A 17589-nucleotide genomic window follows, 5' to 3' on the forward strand; every position below is an offset into this window, starting at 1 on the left:
TCTGGCAACTGTCGGTCTGTTCTCTGTATCTATGAATCTGTTTCGATTTTGTTTGTTTGTTAGGGAATCCGAATCTCCTGCCCTATTCTCCTACACACCACAGTCTTTCTTCCTCCTCAGTTTAATAATTGTATCTTAAGCTCTTTAGTGCAAAGTGTTCCGCTCTTGGCTCTCGCTTTGTAGCAGCCTAGAAATTATGTTTCTTATGCTGAGTGACTAATAACAATACTGTTGTCCTAATGTCAATATGAATTTATTTCATCTTGTGTGAAACATTAATCGAACAAGTTCAGGTGCAGGGCAGCGGAGCCTATTATTCATTTCTTTTTTTTTTTTTAAATCCTCATTTGAGGATATTTTTTCCATTGCGTTTTAGAGAGAGTGGGAGGGAAAGCAATAGAGAAACATCAATGTGAGAGAGACACATTTATTGGTAGCCTCCGGCACGCTCCCTGACTTGGGCCAGGGTTAGAGCCTGCAAACGAGGTATATGCCCTTAGTCAGAATCGAACCCGGGACCTTTCAGTTCACGGGCCGATGCTCTAACCACTGAGCCAAACTGGCTAGGGCCCCATTATTCATTTCTTAAGAGCAGGTTCCTATTCATATACACACCCTTTGTTTTTGGTGCTTTTCTTCTAAGCTTGTTTTCTAGGGTTCTTTAATTTTTTTTAATATAGTTAATATCTGGTATGAGAGAAAATACAGATTTTTCTTAGAAATACAATCTAAAAGTTTTCTAGCATAGAATAAACTGGCTGTTTCATTGTATCTATATGGGGTATGGGATTGCCGGTTAGTTCTTATAAGGCCTCACCCAGTAATTAGACCTTTCTCTGCATGTATATGCATGTGCTCTGTCACTTTCTAGGTAGAGCCACAGTTAACAACAGCACAATTCCCAGGAACTCCTCTTTGTAGGAAAAGATCTGCGAAGCTGAACTAGGTGTTTCTCTTTTTTTTTTTTTTTTAACACATATATCTTTATTGATTTCAGAGAGAGGAAAGGAGAGGGAGAGAGAGAGAGATAGAAACATCAATGATGAGAGAGTCATTGATCGAGCCCACAACCTGGGCATGTGCCTTGACTGGGAATCGAACCCCGATCACCTGGATCCCAGGTCGACGCCCAACCGCTGAGCCATGCCTGGCCAGGCGGTATTTCTTTTTTTTGAGCCTTTCTTCTTACAATCTGTTCAATTTTCTGTTACCTTAGAATTATCTTAAATTTTTTAAAGTTTTGATAAATTTTGTCAACAAGTATGAGCCTGTCTTTTAAAATAAAGTGTCCATAATATATCTGGTCTTAGCTGAGTCATTTAAAAAAACATTTAGTAAGTTTTTACTTAAAGAAATAAAATTTAAGTACAGCAGTGTCATTTGGTTTATAAAATGGAACTTGAGTCCCTCTAGTGGGTAGAGTATAATTCACTTTCCAAGCTTGAAATACAAAGATGACAGTCTTGAATTACGTGGCACCACCTTTCAAATCCACTATGCTCATCAGTACTGGTGTCCCCCCTCCCCAACTGAGAGGCAGTGCTTAGCTAGTCACTGTATTGGCTCTAGCATTAGACAAGATTCAACAGTCCTCTCTGCCCATGTGATCTTAGTACCCTGGTCATTTTACAAGCTGTGGCTCACCAGCTTCTTTCTTTCAAGCCTCAGCAAGTATAAACGCAGAACATGTTGGCGATTTTAAGCCATGCAGTTCTTTATAGAAAAGAACACAGTGCCTTCAGGGTCTTTGAGTTGCCATTAAGGAAATAATTATGCAGGCCCATTTAGGATATTTAGTTGTTGGAGGAGTTGTTTCATACCGATAGCCAGAACACCAGAAGCATGGTGTGGCAGAAGGAACCTGGGTTTGGGAATCATATCCTAACTTTGAAGTTACTACCTATATGACCTTGAGCTGGTTACATAGCCTCTTTGTATCTTAATTTTCCCTTCTGTAAAATGGGGAGGTGATAAACCTATTTTCCAGGGTTAAGTGTTAAAATTACATTCAGCCCTGGCCAGGTGGCTCGGTTGCTGGAGTAACATCCTATACACCAAAGGGTTGCAGGTTCGATTCCCAGTCAGGGCACATACCTAGGTTACGAGTTTGATCCCCAGTCAGGGCACGTGAGGAAAGCAACCAACTGATGTTTCCCTCTCACATTGATGTTTCTCTCTCTCTCTCTCCCTTCCTCTCTGTCTAAAAATTAATACAAAATATCCTTGGGTGAGGATTAATAAAAAATAAATAATAAACATGCAAAGAATGCCTTTTGTGTTCTGAGTGCTCTGTGATTGGTAGCAGGAGTCATGGAAATTTCCCAAGCTGAGTTCATTGTAATGCATTAAATTATTTGGATAACTTTCCCCTCTTCTCTCATGCCTTCTTTTTCTTTCAGTCACCACCAAGTAAGCGAAGAAAATTAGAGAGGCCAAGGAAACCCATCACATTTGTAGTGTTGGAATCTGTGATGAAAGAATTATCCCTCAAAGCGTCGCCTCTGGGCTCTGAGACAGTGGAAGGAATAGTAGTTGTGACAACATGGATTGAAAAAATTCTCACTGATCTGAAGGTACCCAGTTAAGCATATTGAAGAAGTTCTTATAATCCCTTTTTAATTTTATTTTCCTTTTTTTTTAAAGGAGTTTGAGAGTAGAGAAGTGACTGCCTATACAATTCTGGTTTTTCTCCAAACAGGTCCAGCATAAACGAGTTCCCTGTGGAAAGGAGGAAGTCAGCCTTTTCCTAACAGCCATAGAAAACTCCTGGGTTCACTTACGGAGAAAGAAAAGAGAAAGAGTGAGACAGCTGAGAGAAGTGCCTCGTGCTCCTGAGGACGTCATCCAGGCCTTGGAAGAGAAAAAGGTCGCCCCCAAAGAGCCTGGCAGGAGCCAGGATTTGGCCCAGGACACCCAGGAGAGTGCCCCGTGTGGGCCTGCTCCACAGGAAGGCGAGCCAGCCGCTGTAGAGGGCTGTGACCCAACCCGGGATTCGCTGTCCCGGGAAGAGAGCCCAGAACCCATGGAGGACGGAAGGAGCGAGGAAAAGGGGGAGGGGGAAGGGGAGGGGGGGCGTAAAGGCCCTGGCAGCGGAGCCCAGGACCGAGAGGCTTCTGAGCAGTTCATCAACCCAGTGTCTGAAAAGGGGGACCACCTCCAAGGAGTGGCTGGACGTTACCTTTTCAAGTGTTTGATAAACATTAAGAAGGAGGTAGATGATGCCTTAGTTGAAATGCATTGGGTTGAGGGTCAGAACAGGGATTTGATGAACCAGCTTTGTACCTATATACGTAACCAAATTTTCAGGCTTGTTGCTAGTTAACTCCAAACTTCTTGCACAGTTGGGAAAGTTCAATAAAGCAACTTCCCTTGGAGTGGCCTGTGGGGTGGCAAGAGGAATTCTATCATGAGCCTGTTGGTAGCATTATGTGGAATTATCTTTACAAACAGAAACAAATGGATTCATTTTTAAACACACACACACCTTTTTTTTTTTAAGTTACAGGGCATTGTAGTATGGTAGCTAAGGAGGAAGAATTGTGGCCATCATCATCAACAAACAGCCATCATAAAACTCTTAAGGGATTTAAACCTGACTTAAACTGATCACGTTAGCTTTAGACTACTTCTCTGAGGCCAAAAGGATTATTTTTGGAATCTGGTCTAGGTCAGAACTCTACAGAGCATCATGCGTTCTCATCCCCCAAATCGAGGCAGAACACCAGATAGGCTCTGTGCCCTCTTCTAGAGTCACCTTAAAGACTGAAGACTTTCCCTGTACATATGATTGACTGCTCCTGAGTCAGTCCTAAGAAAAGAAACCAGCCTGATGGTAGGTGGCAGGAGAGTCAGGGAGAGGCTTAGTAATGCCAGAAGGCCGATCTGGGGAGTACCTGGAGCCGTCACATTCCTGACTCATGTCTGCTTTGATGTTGCTTATTTCAGAAACAATTAGGTAAGCAGAACTCCCAGGTGGGACTGAGAAGCCATACCCCTACCTCCAGCCTGGTGAAAGTACTGTTTTGTAGCAGTTTTACTAGTGTATGACATTTGAAATGGAGCTTTGTTTTGTTTTTAAATATAAGAGTATTCTGAATTGAAAACTGTCCATCTTGTTTGAATCCTGGAGTTGGGGGAAATATTTTCTTGGCTTTAAATGGATAAATAATGATAGAAATAAGAAATGGATCACAATAGTTATGTTCAGTAGGTTGCTTAAATTCTCATCTATTGGCAGATAAATTGTAGCTAATCAAATACTGCTTTTTGTGGGTTCCTTAGTAATCCCCTCTGAGTTTACCTGTTAGCATAGGAGAATTCTGAGGCCAGGGTAACCATGTTCTTAAAACACATTTCTAACTGGAATGTCAGGGCTCAGCAGGAATGCCTCTGAAAAAGGAGTTTCTTTTTTTGTTCTCTTGGTGTTTGGGTTACTCTCTTCCGAGCCTCACTTTCAACATCCTAGTGTTCTATTTAGACTGAAATTTTTGAGTATGGTGCCAGAGTTCCTTGTTATCTGCAGAGAAGCTGGAACTGAGCAGTTAAGCCACACTTTTGAAAGGTAGCTATTGGTTCTGGCAGAATACTGATGACCTTGGCATATTTTGGCAGTAGCCAGGCCCAGCCCTCAGCAAAGATACAGGAAATGAAAATAGGACTATATAATACCTCCCTGTGGCAGTGGAGACAGCTGCAGAAGATAACATATTAACCCATCAGTGTTCTTAACCTGGCCTGTGAACCTTTAGAGAATCCTTAAACCTCCTGGATTGTTTTTAAAAGCTCTATGAGCATGTGTTTTTTGTGTGTGTGTTTTTCCTGGAGAGAAGGGTTCCTGACCTAGAGTCACACAGTGGGTCAGTAACCCACTAGGAACTCTTCTTTGGTAGGATGAGGAAACCAGTCTCTCCTAGGGTCATGCAGAACCAAGATTTAATCCACAGCCCTGGATTCCTCTGGTCTGATAATCTGTACCCGCCCACCCCGTCCTGCTGCGCTTGCTCTGATAACATTTGAAGCTCATGCCAGACCCAAACCAAGGTAATTTCTACCTTGATAGAATTTCAGGGTGATCTAGTCAGGTGGCCACTACTCCTTCAGTAAGTAGCCAGTAACTGTTTATTGTTTGCTTATTTGTTTCATTAAAAACAATAGCATGTGCTCTAAAGATATGGAAAAGTGAAAGAAACCGGTGGCAAAATCACTGCTAGTCTCAGCCTTCTCAACCAACCATTACTGGTACTTTAGTATTTCCTTCTAGTCTCTCTTTCTGTAGATGGGGTGTGTGATTGTGTGGGTTTAACTTTGGTTGTACTGCTGCGTATTCAATTTTATATTACGGTTTTTCATTTAACATCTTACAAGTATTTTTCCATGTTATAACAGTAGTGTATTTATTTATACTCCTTGCCTGTTCAAAATGTATTTCAGGTACAGTATTAGCCTTTGTTTAGATCTAGTACTTGGAGATTCCCAGAGAATAAGCTGTGTCACTGGAGGCACAGAAAATATGTCCGGTGTCTGTGAGTTTCATTGCCCCAGGTTTAATGCTTGGTGTCACGGAGGAGGTTTTATAGGTGTTGGTAATGCTCTTAGAGTTTAAAAACTACGTGACAAGGGAAGCTTCCACTGCTAGAGCTGTGAGTGCCTTTGCATTCGGATGTCTTCATTTCTTTCTCTGAGAAGAATAGTTTGTTTCTATCTAATGACAGAACATTGAAAATCTTTTTAAAGGACATCTAAAAAAAGTTATGTATGCATATACTTTATAATTGTATGGTATGTGATGTGACAGCATATACCTCTGGTACAGGGGAAAAGGGAATTTATTTTCTTTAAAGGAATGGGTTACTGCCCTGACCGGTGTGGCTCAGTTGGCTGAGCATTGTCTTGTGCACTGAAAGGTCACTGGTTCGATTCATGGTCAGGGCACATGCCCAGGTTGTGGGCTAGATCCCTAGTCCGGGTGCATGTGGGAGGCAGCCGATCCAATGTTTCTCTCTCACGTCGGTGTTTCTCTCTCCTCCCTTCCTCTCGCTCTAAAAAAAATCAATAACGTATTTATAAAAAAGAAGAAGAAAGAAATAGGTCATTGACTCGTGTGTCGTGTTGAATGATACTTGCCTTAAATATCTGGAGGTCAAGTTCATATTGATGGATTGATATGGAATTAAATCTCTGTGGTATTACCTTAAATTCTGTTCTGGTCCCTGGCACTGGCTTCTGATCTCTTATAACTCAAGTGGGAACAGAAGTTGAACTTGTTTTCCAAGGAGGACTAAAGCTGCTTTTGTTGTTTGAAATCTGCTTTGCTTCCAACAGTTTGGTTCCCTCACCCCACATCCTTGCCTGACTTTTCACTCACCAGAGCATTGTTCCATAACCTAGCAGGGTTGGTGTCTCTGCAGTAGAGTTTGAGCTAATCTTAAGGGTTCATGTTGATTACTTAAACCTTTAGTATGTATATATTTAAAACATGAAATCTCTCCTCTTATAGAATTCAAAGCTTATGATGTGAGCACAGCAACTTCTACAAGTAATAAAACTGCAAGGTGTGGAAAAGATGCAAAACCAGATGCCTCTTAAAAAGAAGTAGCCTCTCCATCTTAAACCGCAGCATTTTCCTCTGTGGCCACACGGGGGCACCTTTGGTCCTTTTTTCAAGCATCTTAACTGCACTATGGGAATGGATCTAATTGTTCCCTTGGTATTTTCTTGAAATACCCATTTGCTACCCAGATAAATATTTTTATGTAAATAAATAGAAAGAAGAAGAAAAAATCCACTACCCAATGGTCTTTTTATCTGGGCATAATCTTTTATCTTTTTATGTTTCTTTATGATCCCAGTTGACTATCTTTTTCTTTCTTTCCATCTGTCCTGCTACTCTAGAATATATCCAGGATGGGTCAATCCTTTGGATCAAATTTTTATTAGTATCTAGTTAACTGGGGTACTGCAGGGGGATGTTTAGTGATCTTAAACAGTAACTTTTCAAAAGCATTATGTTCCAGGAAGAGTAATATAGAGAACTTGAAGAAGGAAACTGTTTTCAATGTTCTTTTGTCTTTTCATTCTTTCATTTTTCTGGCTGGTTGACTAGCACATGTGTTATGTGTTGTTTACATCAAAAGTTGGCACAGTTGCTTCTGTGCTGTGTATATTTTATAGGTTAGTGGGGCCTTCTTTCCCACAAGGTTGTTTCTATGTAGAACATACATATTACTAACCCTGGGGTCTGTGTGGGCTCAGGGAGAAGTCCCATCTACCCTTATTTTCATCACCCAGGATCAGATGTTATAGGTGGACACCCAAAAGATCTGCACATTAGGAAGAAGAAGGTCCATTTTGGGGAACTAAAGAGCCTTGGAGTAGGAAAGTCTCAAAGATACATCAGTTTTACAGCCGTCCAGGAGGTACCCCTAGAAAAAGGACCTGACTACATTTTTTTTAGGGAAGTTAGTGCTTGGGCGATTTGGTTTGCTGAATGGGCAGTAACCCCAGTAAAACCCAGAAGTGACTTACTAGTAGAATGAATTGGCCTCTGCCTCCTGGAGCAGGGTGGTGATGGTCCTGAACCTTTCTAATGCTCCCAAGAAGAAATCACTTGGTGCTCATGCCAGCACAGTATTAGCCCTACATGGGGCTCATTCCACTAGCAGCAGGGCCTCACACACTTACCAGAGAGTTCCCATTCTGCTCTGTAAAGGCATTTAGATCCTCTGCTGTGACTCACCCAAATGACTAAAACAGCAGTTTATTATTTTAATTGCTGGTTGGAACAGCTAATGCTGCCTTTTGGAGGCTATGCTTTTATTCCAAGGACTATGTTGTGACTGAGTGAAGGCCTTGCACCACCCACCGAATGCCCTTTGAGGTGTAGCCTACCCACCTGTCTCAGCTCAAGCAGAAATGTGAGGGACTCTTGGCTCTCCTCCGGGAAGTGGACGGTCACTGGTGCTCATTATGAGCCAGGGAAATAAGACAAGAAGGAATGAACTAGAAAGTGTGGGTGAACTTGGCAGAATTGGCTTGTATACGATGTTCTTAAGAGGGCGAAGGATGTTACATCTTAGGTGCTTTTCCACCGCCCTAAGGGAATGAAAAACAGAAAAGGGCACAGGCTTCACAGTCTGTCAGACCTCAGTTTACATTCCAGTTCCACTTACAGGGTAGGTAGAGTTCGCTAAGCCTTGGCTTCCTCATACAAAAGATGAGGAATTCTTGCTTCCCAGAGTTGTAGCAGCAGTTCAATGAGAGAAGTACTAAAACATCTGGAAGCGTACGTAAACAAAGAGTAGGCTTCTCAACTTGTTTATCTCTTTTTCTTCTTTGAGTTTTCAATTTCTAGTCAGAAAATTTTCCAGTAAACTCAAGTGTAAAGGCCAAGGCCTCAAGTATATAATTGCAGGTGTAGACTACCACCTTTTGACCAAAAGCAAAAGCGAAGCTTCCATGTACTGGAGGGATGAACAATATTGATTGGCCATCTTCTATATAAATTGTCTTATTTAGTAACCCTGCCAAGTGGTGTGGTGTCCCTGTGTGATAGCTTAAAAAAAATGGAAGCTCAGAGAACTTAAAGTGACTTGTCTTAAGGTTATTCGCAGAGCTGAGTCAGAGAAGTGGGATTTGAACTCAGGACCAGAGATTCACGATACAAAATCTCACAATTTGGCAGCAAACTTCCAGGCTAATTTGACCCACCTCTAGGGAAGGAGACGACAATTATTTGACACAGGGAAGAGAGAAAGCATCTCTTACCCAGCCTCACTGTTTCGTACTTTAAGGTAATATTATTTTCCAGCCTATGATCAATGAGCAAGATTTAATAAGTGAAGTTACTTGTAATTAGTTCTTAATTTATGCTACCAAATCTTCATAGAATTTTGTATTTGGCAGTAGTGAAGATAATTAAGTAGTTAGTGAAACCACAAAATAAAATGTCTAGTTCATGTACATGTTGGATCATAATCAATGTAAAATAACTAAATAACTGATAATTAGGTAATGACTCTTAGACTATACCTAACTGTATGATAATTGAAGGATTTTTTAAATATTTTAGTAGCCAGCACTAAATATTTCACGTGCAGAACACAAAACTGATGTGCTTTTTAATCTTGCTGGAGAGGGTAGTAATTGTCAGAAAAATAGCAAGTCATCTTCCCCAGGTAGGGTGAATGAATTCAAAATCTGGAGAAGAAAAAAGGCTGCCTGCCATCTGGTGGACCCATTCAGGGAGTGTGGCCTGAGAGTCTAGAAACCAGAGCCAGGAAATTCTCAGCTGGGGGACTTGGCTGACTCCAGCAGCCAGTCAGCCCCTAGGGAAGTGTGCCACCGCCCCGCCTCTGCCTCTGCCAGCGCCGCCATGCAAAAGAGAAGGCCACCCAGAGAGCGTGCCAGGCCTCAGACTAGGTGAGGCACACCTGCTCCCATGGATTGGCTGGGAAAGGGGGTTCCCAGGCTGGTGTGACAGGATCCTCCATTCAAACTTGTTTGTCCCAGGATGCCTGCCTTGAGGGCCAAATGTGGGCATTATGGACCAAACGCCGGCCTGTATTTCAGTGACCTCCAGATGAGCGCTAAAGGGCTTTTCATGCACAAAGGGAAGTACAGTACTTCCTCATCTTCCAGACCAGGGCCAGGCAAGAAGGGCCAGCTCGTGCTCTGACTAAAAGGAAGTAGCTTGTATTCAGTTCCTGCTGCTTACTGCCCTGCAAAAATAGGTGCCTAGTGTTGTTGGATCTTTCAGTTTCTTTGAGGGAAGTAAAAAATCCAGATTTATGAGAATTTACCTAATTGTAAATCCTGACAACTAACTCGGTATTTTTATAAAAACCTAGCAGGACATCAGTTTGCGACCTCTTCTACCACCAGGTGCTAGAACTGTACCTATTTCGGCTCCGCTTTCCTAACTCTCGTTTACTTCAGCAACTGAAGTCTAGCTGCTGCCCACCCTCCTTTTTCAGAGTTCTCACCTCTTAAAGGGAGTATCCCAAAGATCCTGCCCATGGGCTATGTTTGCTCTTTTCTCCCGCTCCTGGCTGACCTCATCCACTCCCATGACTTCAGGTACTGCTCACCCATATATTTTCATGCCCAAATCCAGGCCTTTTCTGACCTTCCTACACCCGCATACCTAACCACCTCAGGACCGTGGCTGTGTAAAACCCAACTTATGGTCTATACCTTCTCTCTATTTTTGGTTGTTAATCCTCACCTGAGGATATTTTTTCCATTGATTTTTTTTTTTTTTAGAGAGAGAGTGTAAGGAGGGGGAGAAACAGAGAGAAACTTCCATTGGTTGCCTCCCGCACATGCCCCAACTGGGCCGAGGATTGAGCCTGCAACCCAGGCATGTGCCCTTGACCGGGACTCGAATCCGAGACCCTTCAGTCCAGGGCTGACGTTCCAACCACCGAGCCAAACTGGCCAGGGCTGTCCTCTGTTCTCGCTCATCACCCATCCACCAGCCGTCTAGCTGTCTCTCCTCCTCCCTCTCCTTTACCACCAGGGACTAAAATATTCCACCTCGGAAATACCTCCCAGATCCAGCCAGGCCTCTTCAACCCTAGTGCCGCTGCCTCAGTGCTATTTCTCGCCTCACCTGGACTGTAAGGGTTGCCTGACCCATTTCTGGGGAACTTCAGATCTAAGCATCAGAAAGAGCAGCTTTAGATAGGTTTGAGGGGAAAGATGAAACCTGCTTTCGGGGGTAAAATGGGAGAGCTTTCAGAATAAAGACTAGAATGGGAAGTAGACCCACAGCAACAGGTTGAGTTAGTTGAGATCAAGAAGTATAAGTCCCTGGCCCTGGCCGGGTGGCTCAGTCAGTTGGAGTATTGTCCCCTGCACCAAAAAAGGTTGCAGGTTTGATTCCCGGTCAGGGCACATACCTCGGTTTCGGGTTCAATCCCTGGTCTGGGTGCGTACGGGAGGCAGCTGATCAATGTTCTCTCCCTCTTGCTCTCTTTCTTCCTCTCTCTCTAAAATTAATAAAAACATTTTTAAAAAAAGTATGAGGCCCTTCCTGATAAAGCACAGGAGAACATTTTTCCCCCTTTGGCATAATTTCATTTTACAAAAGTAATGCATTTTCATTATAAGAAATTTATAAAATAATGAATAAAAATTTACAATTCCACTACTCAAATGGAGTTATTTTACATTTTATCTAAGTATTTTTATATGAATATCTATTTTTAAACAGCAAATGTGGGATCATATTTGTATTTTACTCTTTCATAATCTTCCCCATTTAGCAACATATATTATAACCTTTTTCTGATTATAAAATTAGTCTGTGTCAGAAAACTTATGAAAATAAAAATTACCAGTAATCACACCGCTCAGAGACAACCATTGTTAGTCTTTTGGTTTATTGACAGCCCGTTTTCTTCACATGCCATGTTGTTCCTTGTTGGAAATTTAGGTTTCCTGGTTTCCGCTGTTGTAAATAATGCTTTAGTGAGTTTCTTTACACAGATACTTGTTTTCTTGTTCCTTTAGTGTAAACTTCTACACTGGGATGGCTCAGTTGGCCAGGCGACCTTCCTTGCACCGGAGAGTCGCCGGCTCGATTCCCTGTCTGTCAGGGCACATGCCTGGTTTGCTGGCTCGATGTTTCTCACATCGATGTTTCTTTCTCCTTCTCCCTCTTTAAAAATCAATAAAAAAATCTTTAAAAAAAAAAAAAGAATCAAGCAGAAGATATGACTTAAAGATTCTGTATATATATTGCCAATTTGCCCACTAAAAAGGTTGTGCTAGTTTACATTTCCACAAGTGCCTGTGTTTACCACACCTTTGACAGCACGGGAAGACTAATTTTTAGAAACCCTTTATCAAAAGTGTATAGGTAAGAATGTTTTCATTGTTTTAATTATATTGTGATATTGGCAGGGTCAGACATTTTCATATATTTACACATTTATGTTGTATATATTATTTCATATATTGTTTTGTAAATTATAAATTATGTTCTGTGTTCATTTTTCTATCCAGGTGTTCTTTTTGTTATTGAATTGCAAAGACACACCTTGCCAGTATTTCCCTCCATTTTTGTCATTTACCTTTTCCTTTTATTTATGGTGATTTTGTGTGTTTTTTACAGTTAATGAGCTTTTAGAGAGTTTATGTAATCAATTCTGTCGGCTGTTCCTTTATATTTTTTTTATTTGCCTTTATGTGTAGACACCTCCTTCACCACCCTTGGAGCAGAACAAATGTTTACCTATTTTTTATTATGGCTCTTTTTGGCATTATTTTTTACATTTAACACTTGAATTGATGTTGGTTTATGGTGTAAGGTTTAAGGACGTGTTTATTGAATGGGTCAGAGTTACCACAGAGTAACGCATCCGAGAGATGACTGGTAAGCCCTAGCACTGCCCTCTGAGGTCTCTGTGATGGGAGTAGGGACTTGAGTGGGGTGGGAGTGGGGGTAGGTACTATCCCAGCCCCCAACTTGGAGTGGTGGGAGGAGAGCCACAGGCTGATATGTGGCTCCTGGAGTGTCCTGGAATATCCCCAGCACTGCCCAGTATACTCTCCCAGTGGGCCCTGGGGCCTTGGTAAGAATTCTGGTTGCAGGCATGGGGCTGAGCCCTGTCTGGATCTAGTCAGTCCAGCCAGTGACAGGCCTCTGCTCCAGGCCTTACATAGTCTTCTGAGAGGGCATCAGTTAGAGCACAGGTACATGATCTCTTGGGTTTTAAAGACGATCCTGCAGCCTTGCTTTTAGGTATGAGCTTGGGTTGCCGGGAGAGTAGAACTTGTCCTTTCTGCTGGGCACTGATTGCATTCCAGCCCTGTGCCCTGGGAGGGGCCTTCCCTATTAACATCCCCCACCCCCTCTGATCCAGCTGGCTCCTGACTCACTTTGTAAGACTTTACCTCTCTCTACTAACTTTGACCAGTCTCACTCCCATGACCTGAAGTAATTTACTCTAAAGCCACATCTCCCCCCTCCCCCCAGAGGACTAACGGAAGCCCTCATCCTTTCCCACTTTATCAGCTTCCTCCTTCCTAAGTCATCCACAGCCCCCATCTCTAGCTGCATAGTGTGGCTAGCCTCTGGTTTCTCAGAAAAGCTTGCAGGGCCTGGCTCCTCCCTCTCTGCTTTTGAACTACATATCTTTCCTTATTACTCAGTGTCCACACCCAGGGCGGTTGCCTGGATAAAAATCTGCCCCTTCCCCCAGTCACCTCTTTAGGCCAGCTCCCCGTGAAGAATCCCTGTCTGCCTGGGCCCATTTAGAAGCTCTTAATTCTTCAGAGTGGCCCGAGGCAGTGCAGTGTCCTCGGAGGTCCTTTGCTTTGCCTTCTCACTCATCTGCTAAGCTTGTTTATTGAGCATCACTAAGCAAAGTTAATAAGTATTCCTGTCTTTAGCCAGGAAGGGAGAGGTTATCTTCATACCATCACCCATTTCTATGAAGTCTTCAAGGACTCTGGACTCGCTAACCCTGGCTGGGCCAGTCAAAGGAGAACCAGGCCACCTCTTGTCCCAGCTGACACTAAGCTTTGTGACCTTGGGTAAGATACCTGCTCTTGGGAGTTTGGACTAAGTGATCTCAACTCTTCAGCTGTGACAACGTGTGAGGCAATGAAGAGGGGAAAGTACATGGATGGGAAGGTGGAACTTGATTGTACCGGTTTCATAGGTTCAGAAAAGGGCCTTTGACAACTCCCAGGAGTGGAGGAAGATAGATGAAGACTTAGATAGAACCTTCAGGCTCCAGAGAGCCCACTTCACAGATGATTGAGTGAGTACCATATAGGATTCAACTCTATCAAAGTAATTCAAAATCCTGCTCATATCCTGGGTGGGCTTACCAGGAATCAGGCTCAGCTGGCTAACCCAACCTTAAATCCGCTTAATTTTTTCGTATCCCTTCTTACAAAAATAGGATTATCTGGGAACCTCACCTAAAATGAGTATCTCAGGACTCTGAGGGGTCTTTGTATATCATAAGATCTCATGCTCCATCCAGCATGGTGGTAGAGAGCAAAGCTAACCTTTTCCAGGTATTATATGGAGTTGAGTTCTGCTCTATGACCTTTTACCCCACTCTGGCTTACCAAAGGGTCACCTAGCCTTGGTTAGAAGGATACCCAAGCCCAGTGCCTGGCACATGTTAGGCACACAGTAAATACTTGTTAAATGAATAGTGTCTGGTGTGTCCCTCAGTGCACTAGTCTTCTCCTCCCTCTTCATCTTATAGCCGACTTTCTCTTTCTGGTCTTGTTTTAATTATGATAGGTGAAAAGCTCCCTAAAACCACTTGTAAAATTCGAGAGGTCAGGATTGGAGTGTTAGGACACCTGGGATCTAGTGTGAATGCCTGTATTTTTGGCATCACACCTTTCTCCCATCTCATTACTTATGTTTTGTAGGGGTCAGGGAACTGATTTTCATAGCTCTTGGAGTTGTGTGTGTACAGTGGCACCTCGGTTTTCGAACGTCTCTGTTGACGAACATTTCGGTTTACAAACACTGTAAACCTGGCAGTAAATGCTTCGGTTTTCGAACATGCCTCGGAAGTTGAACATGCCACAGGCTTCCGAGGAGGGCAAGATCCTGAGGCCCAGCTGTCGGCCGTTGATCCCTCAGTTTTCGAACGTTTCAGAGCTCCGTCTTCCGGAACGGATTACATTTGAAAACCGAGGCACCGCTGTATATGTTAAGCTTTGTTGAGGTGAAGGGGTAGGGGGCATGGAAGACAGTCTCATCAGGATATGTCTCTAGCTAAGCATATTAAAAAATTGAGGGATTTGATCTGGGCATTGGGGTACACAGCACTGGAGGAGGAAGACTGAAAGAAATCTCCTGAGAAAGCACACAATGATGGATGATGGCCCAGGTTTCTTCCTGCCTCAAAGCTACTAAGCACCTAGAAGCCACAAAGAAACTTTAGAACAACTTTTTGGAGATGCCTGGGCTTTGGATCATTCCCAAAATGTGCTAACCTTTCTGCTAAAACATCAAAAAGATTTCTTTTCCCTATCCCTTGAATGAATACAGCAATTGGCAGCTTCTACCCTAGTTCCACCCCCTTGGAACAGGAAGCTGAGGCTCACACATTGAACAACCCTCTGTTCATTCCCCTCTCCTTTTATGCCCCACCCATCCCCTTTACAGAGCTATCTGTCCATTCCCCAAGTAGGGGAACCTTAGTTGATGAAAAATTATGTTTGTCCTTTTTAAGGCTTCTGTAGGCAACAATAGGCCCAGAAAAAGCCTCCTTTCCAAACCCTTGCTTTTGCCTAACATCCCCTGGCTGCTGTCCCCACATGACCCAAATAAACAGATGATCATGTGAAGCCAGTAAGGCTGTTTGTTTTAAATAGCAGGCATCTCCACTAAGCTCTGGAGCAGATGGGATATTGGGGGCAAGGGAGAGGCTGGCATTTGAATCTGTTCACTCCACTTTTATCTCCTGTTTCCCCACCCCTGAAAGAAAAAGTCTCTAGAATATTACTTTTGTTTAAAAAAAAAGTCTGTATTGATTTCAGAGAGAGGAAGGGAAAGGGAGAGAGAGAAACATCGATGAGAGAATCGTCACTGATCATTGATTGGCTGCCCCCTGCAGGCCCCCGACTGGGGATCGAGCCTGCAACCTGGGCATGTGCCCTGACCCGGAATCGAACCTCGATCTCCTGGATCCTAGGTTGATGCTCAACCGCTGAGCCACGCCTTGCCAGGCTAGAATATTACTTTTCAAACTGGTGCTTTCTTAATATGATAGAGCTGGTCCCTGACAAGAAGAGTCGGCAAAATTGGACTTCAGCCTCTAGAAGAGACTTCAAGGAGCTATATGTGTGCCATGACTACTTGAGGACAGAAGGGTATGGCTGGATGTAGCTCTCTGAGCATCCTGGGCAGAATGGTTCAGTGCTGACTCCAAACAAAATGAAACTTGGTCAACAATGTTATTTCAGGCCACTATTATGTATACTGTGCACCCTCCCCCACCGCCACCACACACACCTATATATTGCCTTTAAACTTGTCATTTTCTTTGTGCAGTGGACCAGGGCCAACAACACTGGTAGCAGGTTGCAGACACCTTAAAGGAAGCAATGTCAAAACATGCACAGATCTAGCCCTTCCAGGAAAAGGGCATTCATCCGTCCTGTGAAGAACCAGGATGTTCTCTAATCCCCATTGCTTTCCAGCTTCATCATAAGCAGAGCCAGTGGCACTGAGGCATTTTTGTGTGTAAGGGCTTCTCCTGCTCAGGTGCAGATGCTGAGGCATTAACTATCCAAAGGTCAGAGCCCTTTGTAGATGTGCTGGCAAACAACCCCCTTCCTCCCATTCACTAGGTTCTTGATTTCCAGGATCTGTGCGGATTTTCTTTTATTGATTAATTGATTGATTTGAGAGGGAGACATCGATTTATTGTTCCACTTATCTATTCATTGATTGATTCTTGTATGTGTCCTGATGGGGGATCGAACCTGAAATCTTGGTATATTGGATGAAGCTCTAACCAACTGAGCTACTGGGCCAGGGCATGTGCAGATTTTCTTTCCCTAGGATGCACTATGCCTTCAAAGCTAAGGAGCAAAGCTAGAAAGCATGCATCTGTACCAGCTTTCAATAGGTCTCGCTCTCCTCTAGTCCCCCAAAATAAGAACTTATCCCTCTAAGGCACAGTGGGGATGGGATGGGATGGGATGGGATGGATTGGCAGGGTGGTCTGCCACTGAGCCTCTTCATAAAGGTTTGCTTTTTAGTTTTGTATGATGGTGATTGATGCCCATGCTGGGGGACCTTGAACCCAAATGGCATTGTCCGATTGCAGTGGTTAGCAAAGAAAGAATCTGGGACCAGGACTGAGAGGGCCCCAGGCCTGCTGGCATTGGGACAACAGAGCTGAATGTGCACCAGGGTGCCCCAAGTATGCCTTCAGCAGGCCTGTGCGTGTCACTACAAACTATCGGGGTTTTCTGTAGCTTCCCCCAAAGCAGAACAGCAGGGTTTCAGGTAAAGATTTTGGTGGTTCCAATCATATTATGTTAAATGGTCGAACTCCTTCCCATGCGAGCAATTTGATATTCCTCCAGTACTTTTTTCAAATTGGAGACCCTGCCCTAGAACTGCCTTCAAAAGAGTCGTCCTTGGGGTCAGGAATAAATGCTCCTCCTAACAGAGCAACTGGAATACCGAGTGACCTTAGGTAAGTCCTTTCTAGTCTCTGGGCCTGTTTCCTTACCTGCACGATGAGGACTTGGACAAGCTGACCTCAAAGGCCAAACCTTCTGACTGAACGCCCCCGCGTCCCGGGAAAGCGGCGGTAAGGAGGGCCCCCGCCTGTGGGGCTGTGGGGGCAGCCGCCGGGCTAGCGCGGCTGAGGCTGGGCCAGGAGGCCCCGCCCCGCGCCCCGCCCCGCGCCCCGCCCGCGGCCTGTAGCCCAGCCGCCAGGGGCCGGGCTTCCGCCCTCCACGTTGTTGTTCCTGGTTTGGGCCACGCCCCCTTGGTCTGGGCTGCGGCTGCCTCGCCTTAACTGCCCCGCCCGGGTCCTAGTGTAAAGAATGGCCTCTGGGGCGGCACAGTTTGAGCCTCCACCCGCACCAGAC

The 17589-nt window shown here is 44.0% G+C and overlaps 1 protein-coding gene across 1 annotated transcript in view; it reads left to right on the plus strand.

The window, feature by feature from the left end:
* Positions 1 to 12245, plus strand: part of METTL16 (methyltransferase 16, RNA N6-adenosine) — a 61175-nt gene extending 48930 nt beyond the window's left edge. The window contains exons 9-10 of the mRNA XM_016211150.2: positions 2400 to 2573; positions 2699 to 12245. Coding sequence (XP_016066636.2) covers positions 2400 to 2573; positions 2699 to 3322 — 798 coding nt within the window. The 3' untranslated portion in view covers positions 3323 to 12245. The remainder of the gene's footprint in view (positions 1 to 2399; positions 2574 to 2698) is intronic.
* The last annotated feature ends 5344 nt before the right edge of the window (positions 12246 to 17589 follow it).

The sequence above is a fragment of the Miniopterus natalensis genome, chromosome 17 (genome assembly GCF_054644295.1).
Source record: "Miniopterus natalensis isolate mMinNat1 chromosome 17, mMinNat1.hap1, whole genome shotgun sequence".
NCBI lineage: Eukaryota > Metazoa > Chordata > Mammalia > Chiroptera > Miniopteridae > Miniopterus > Miniopterus natalensis.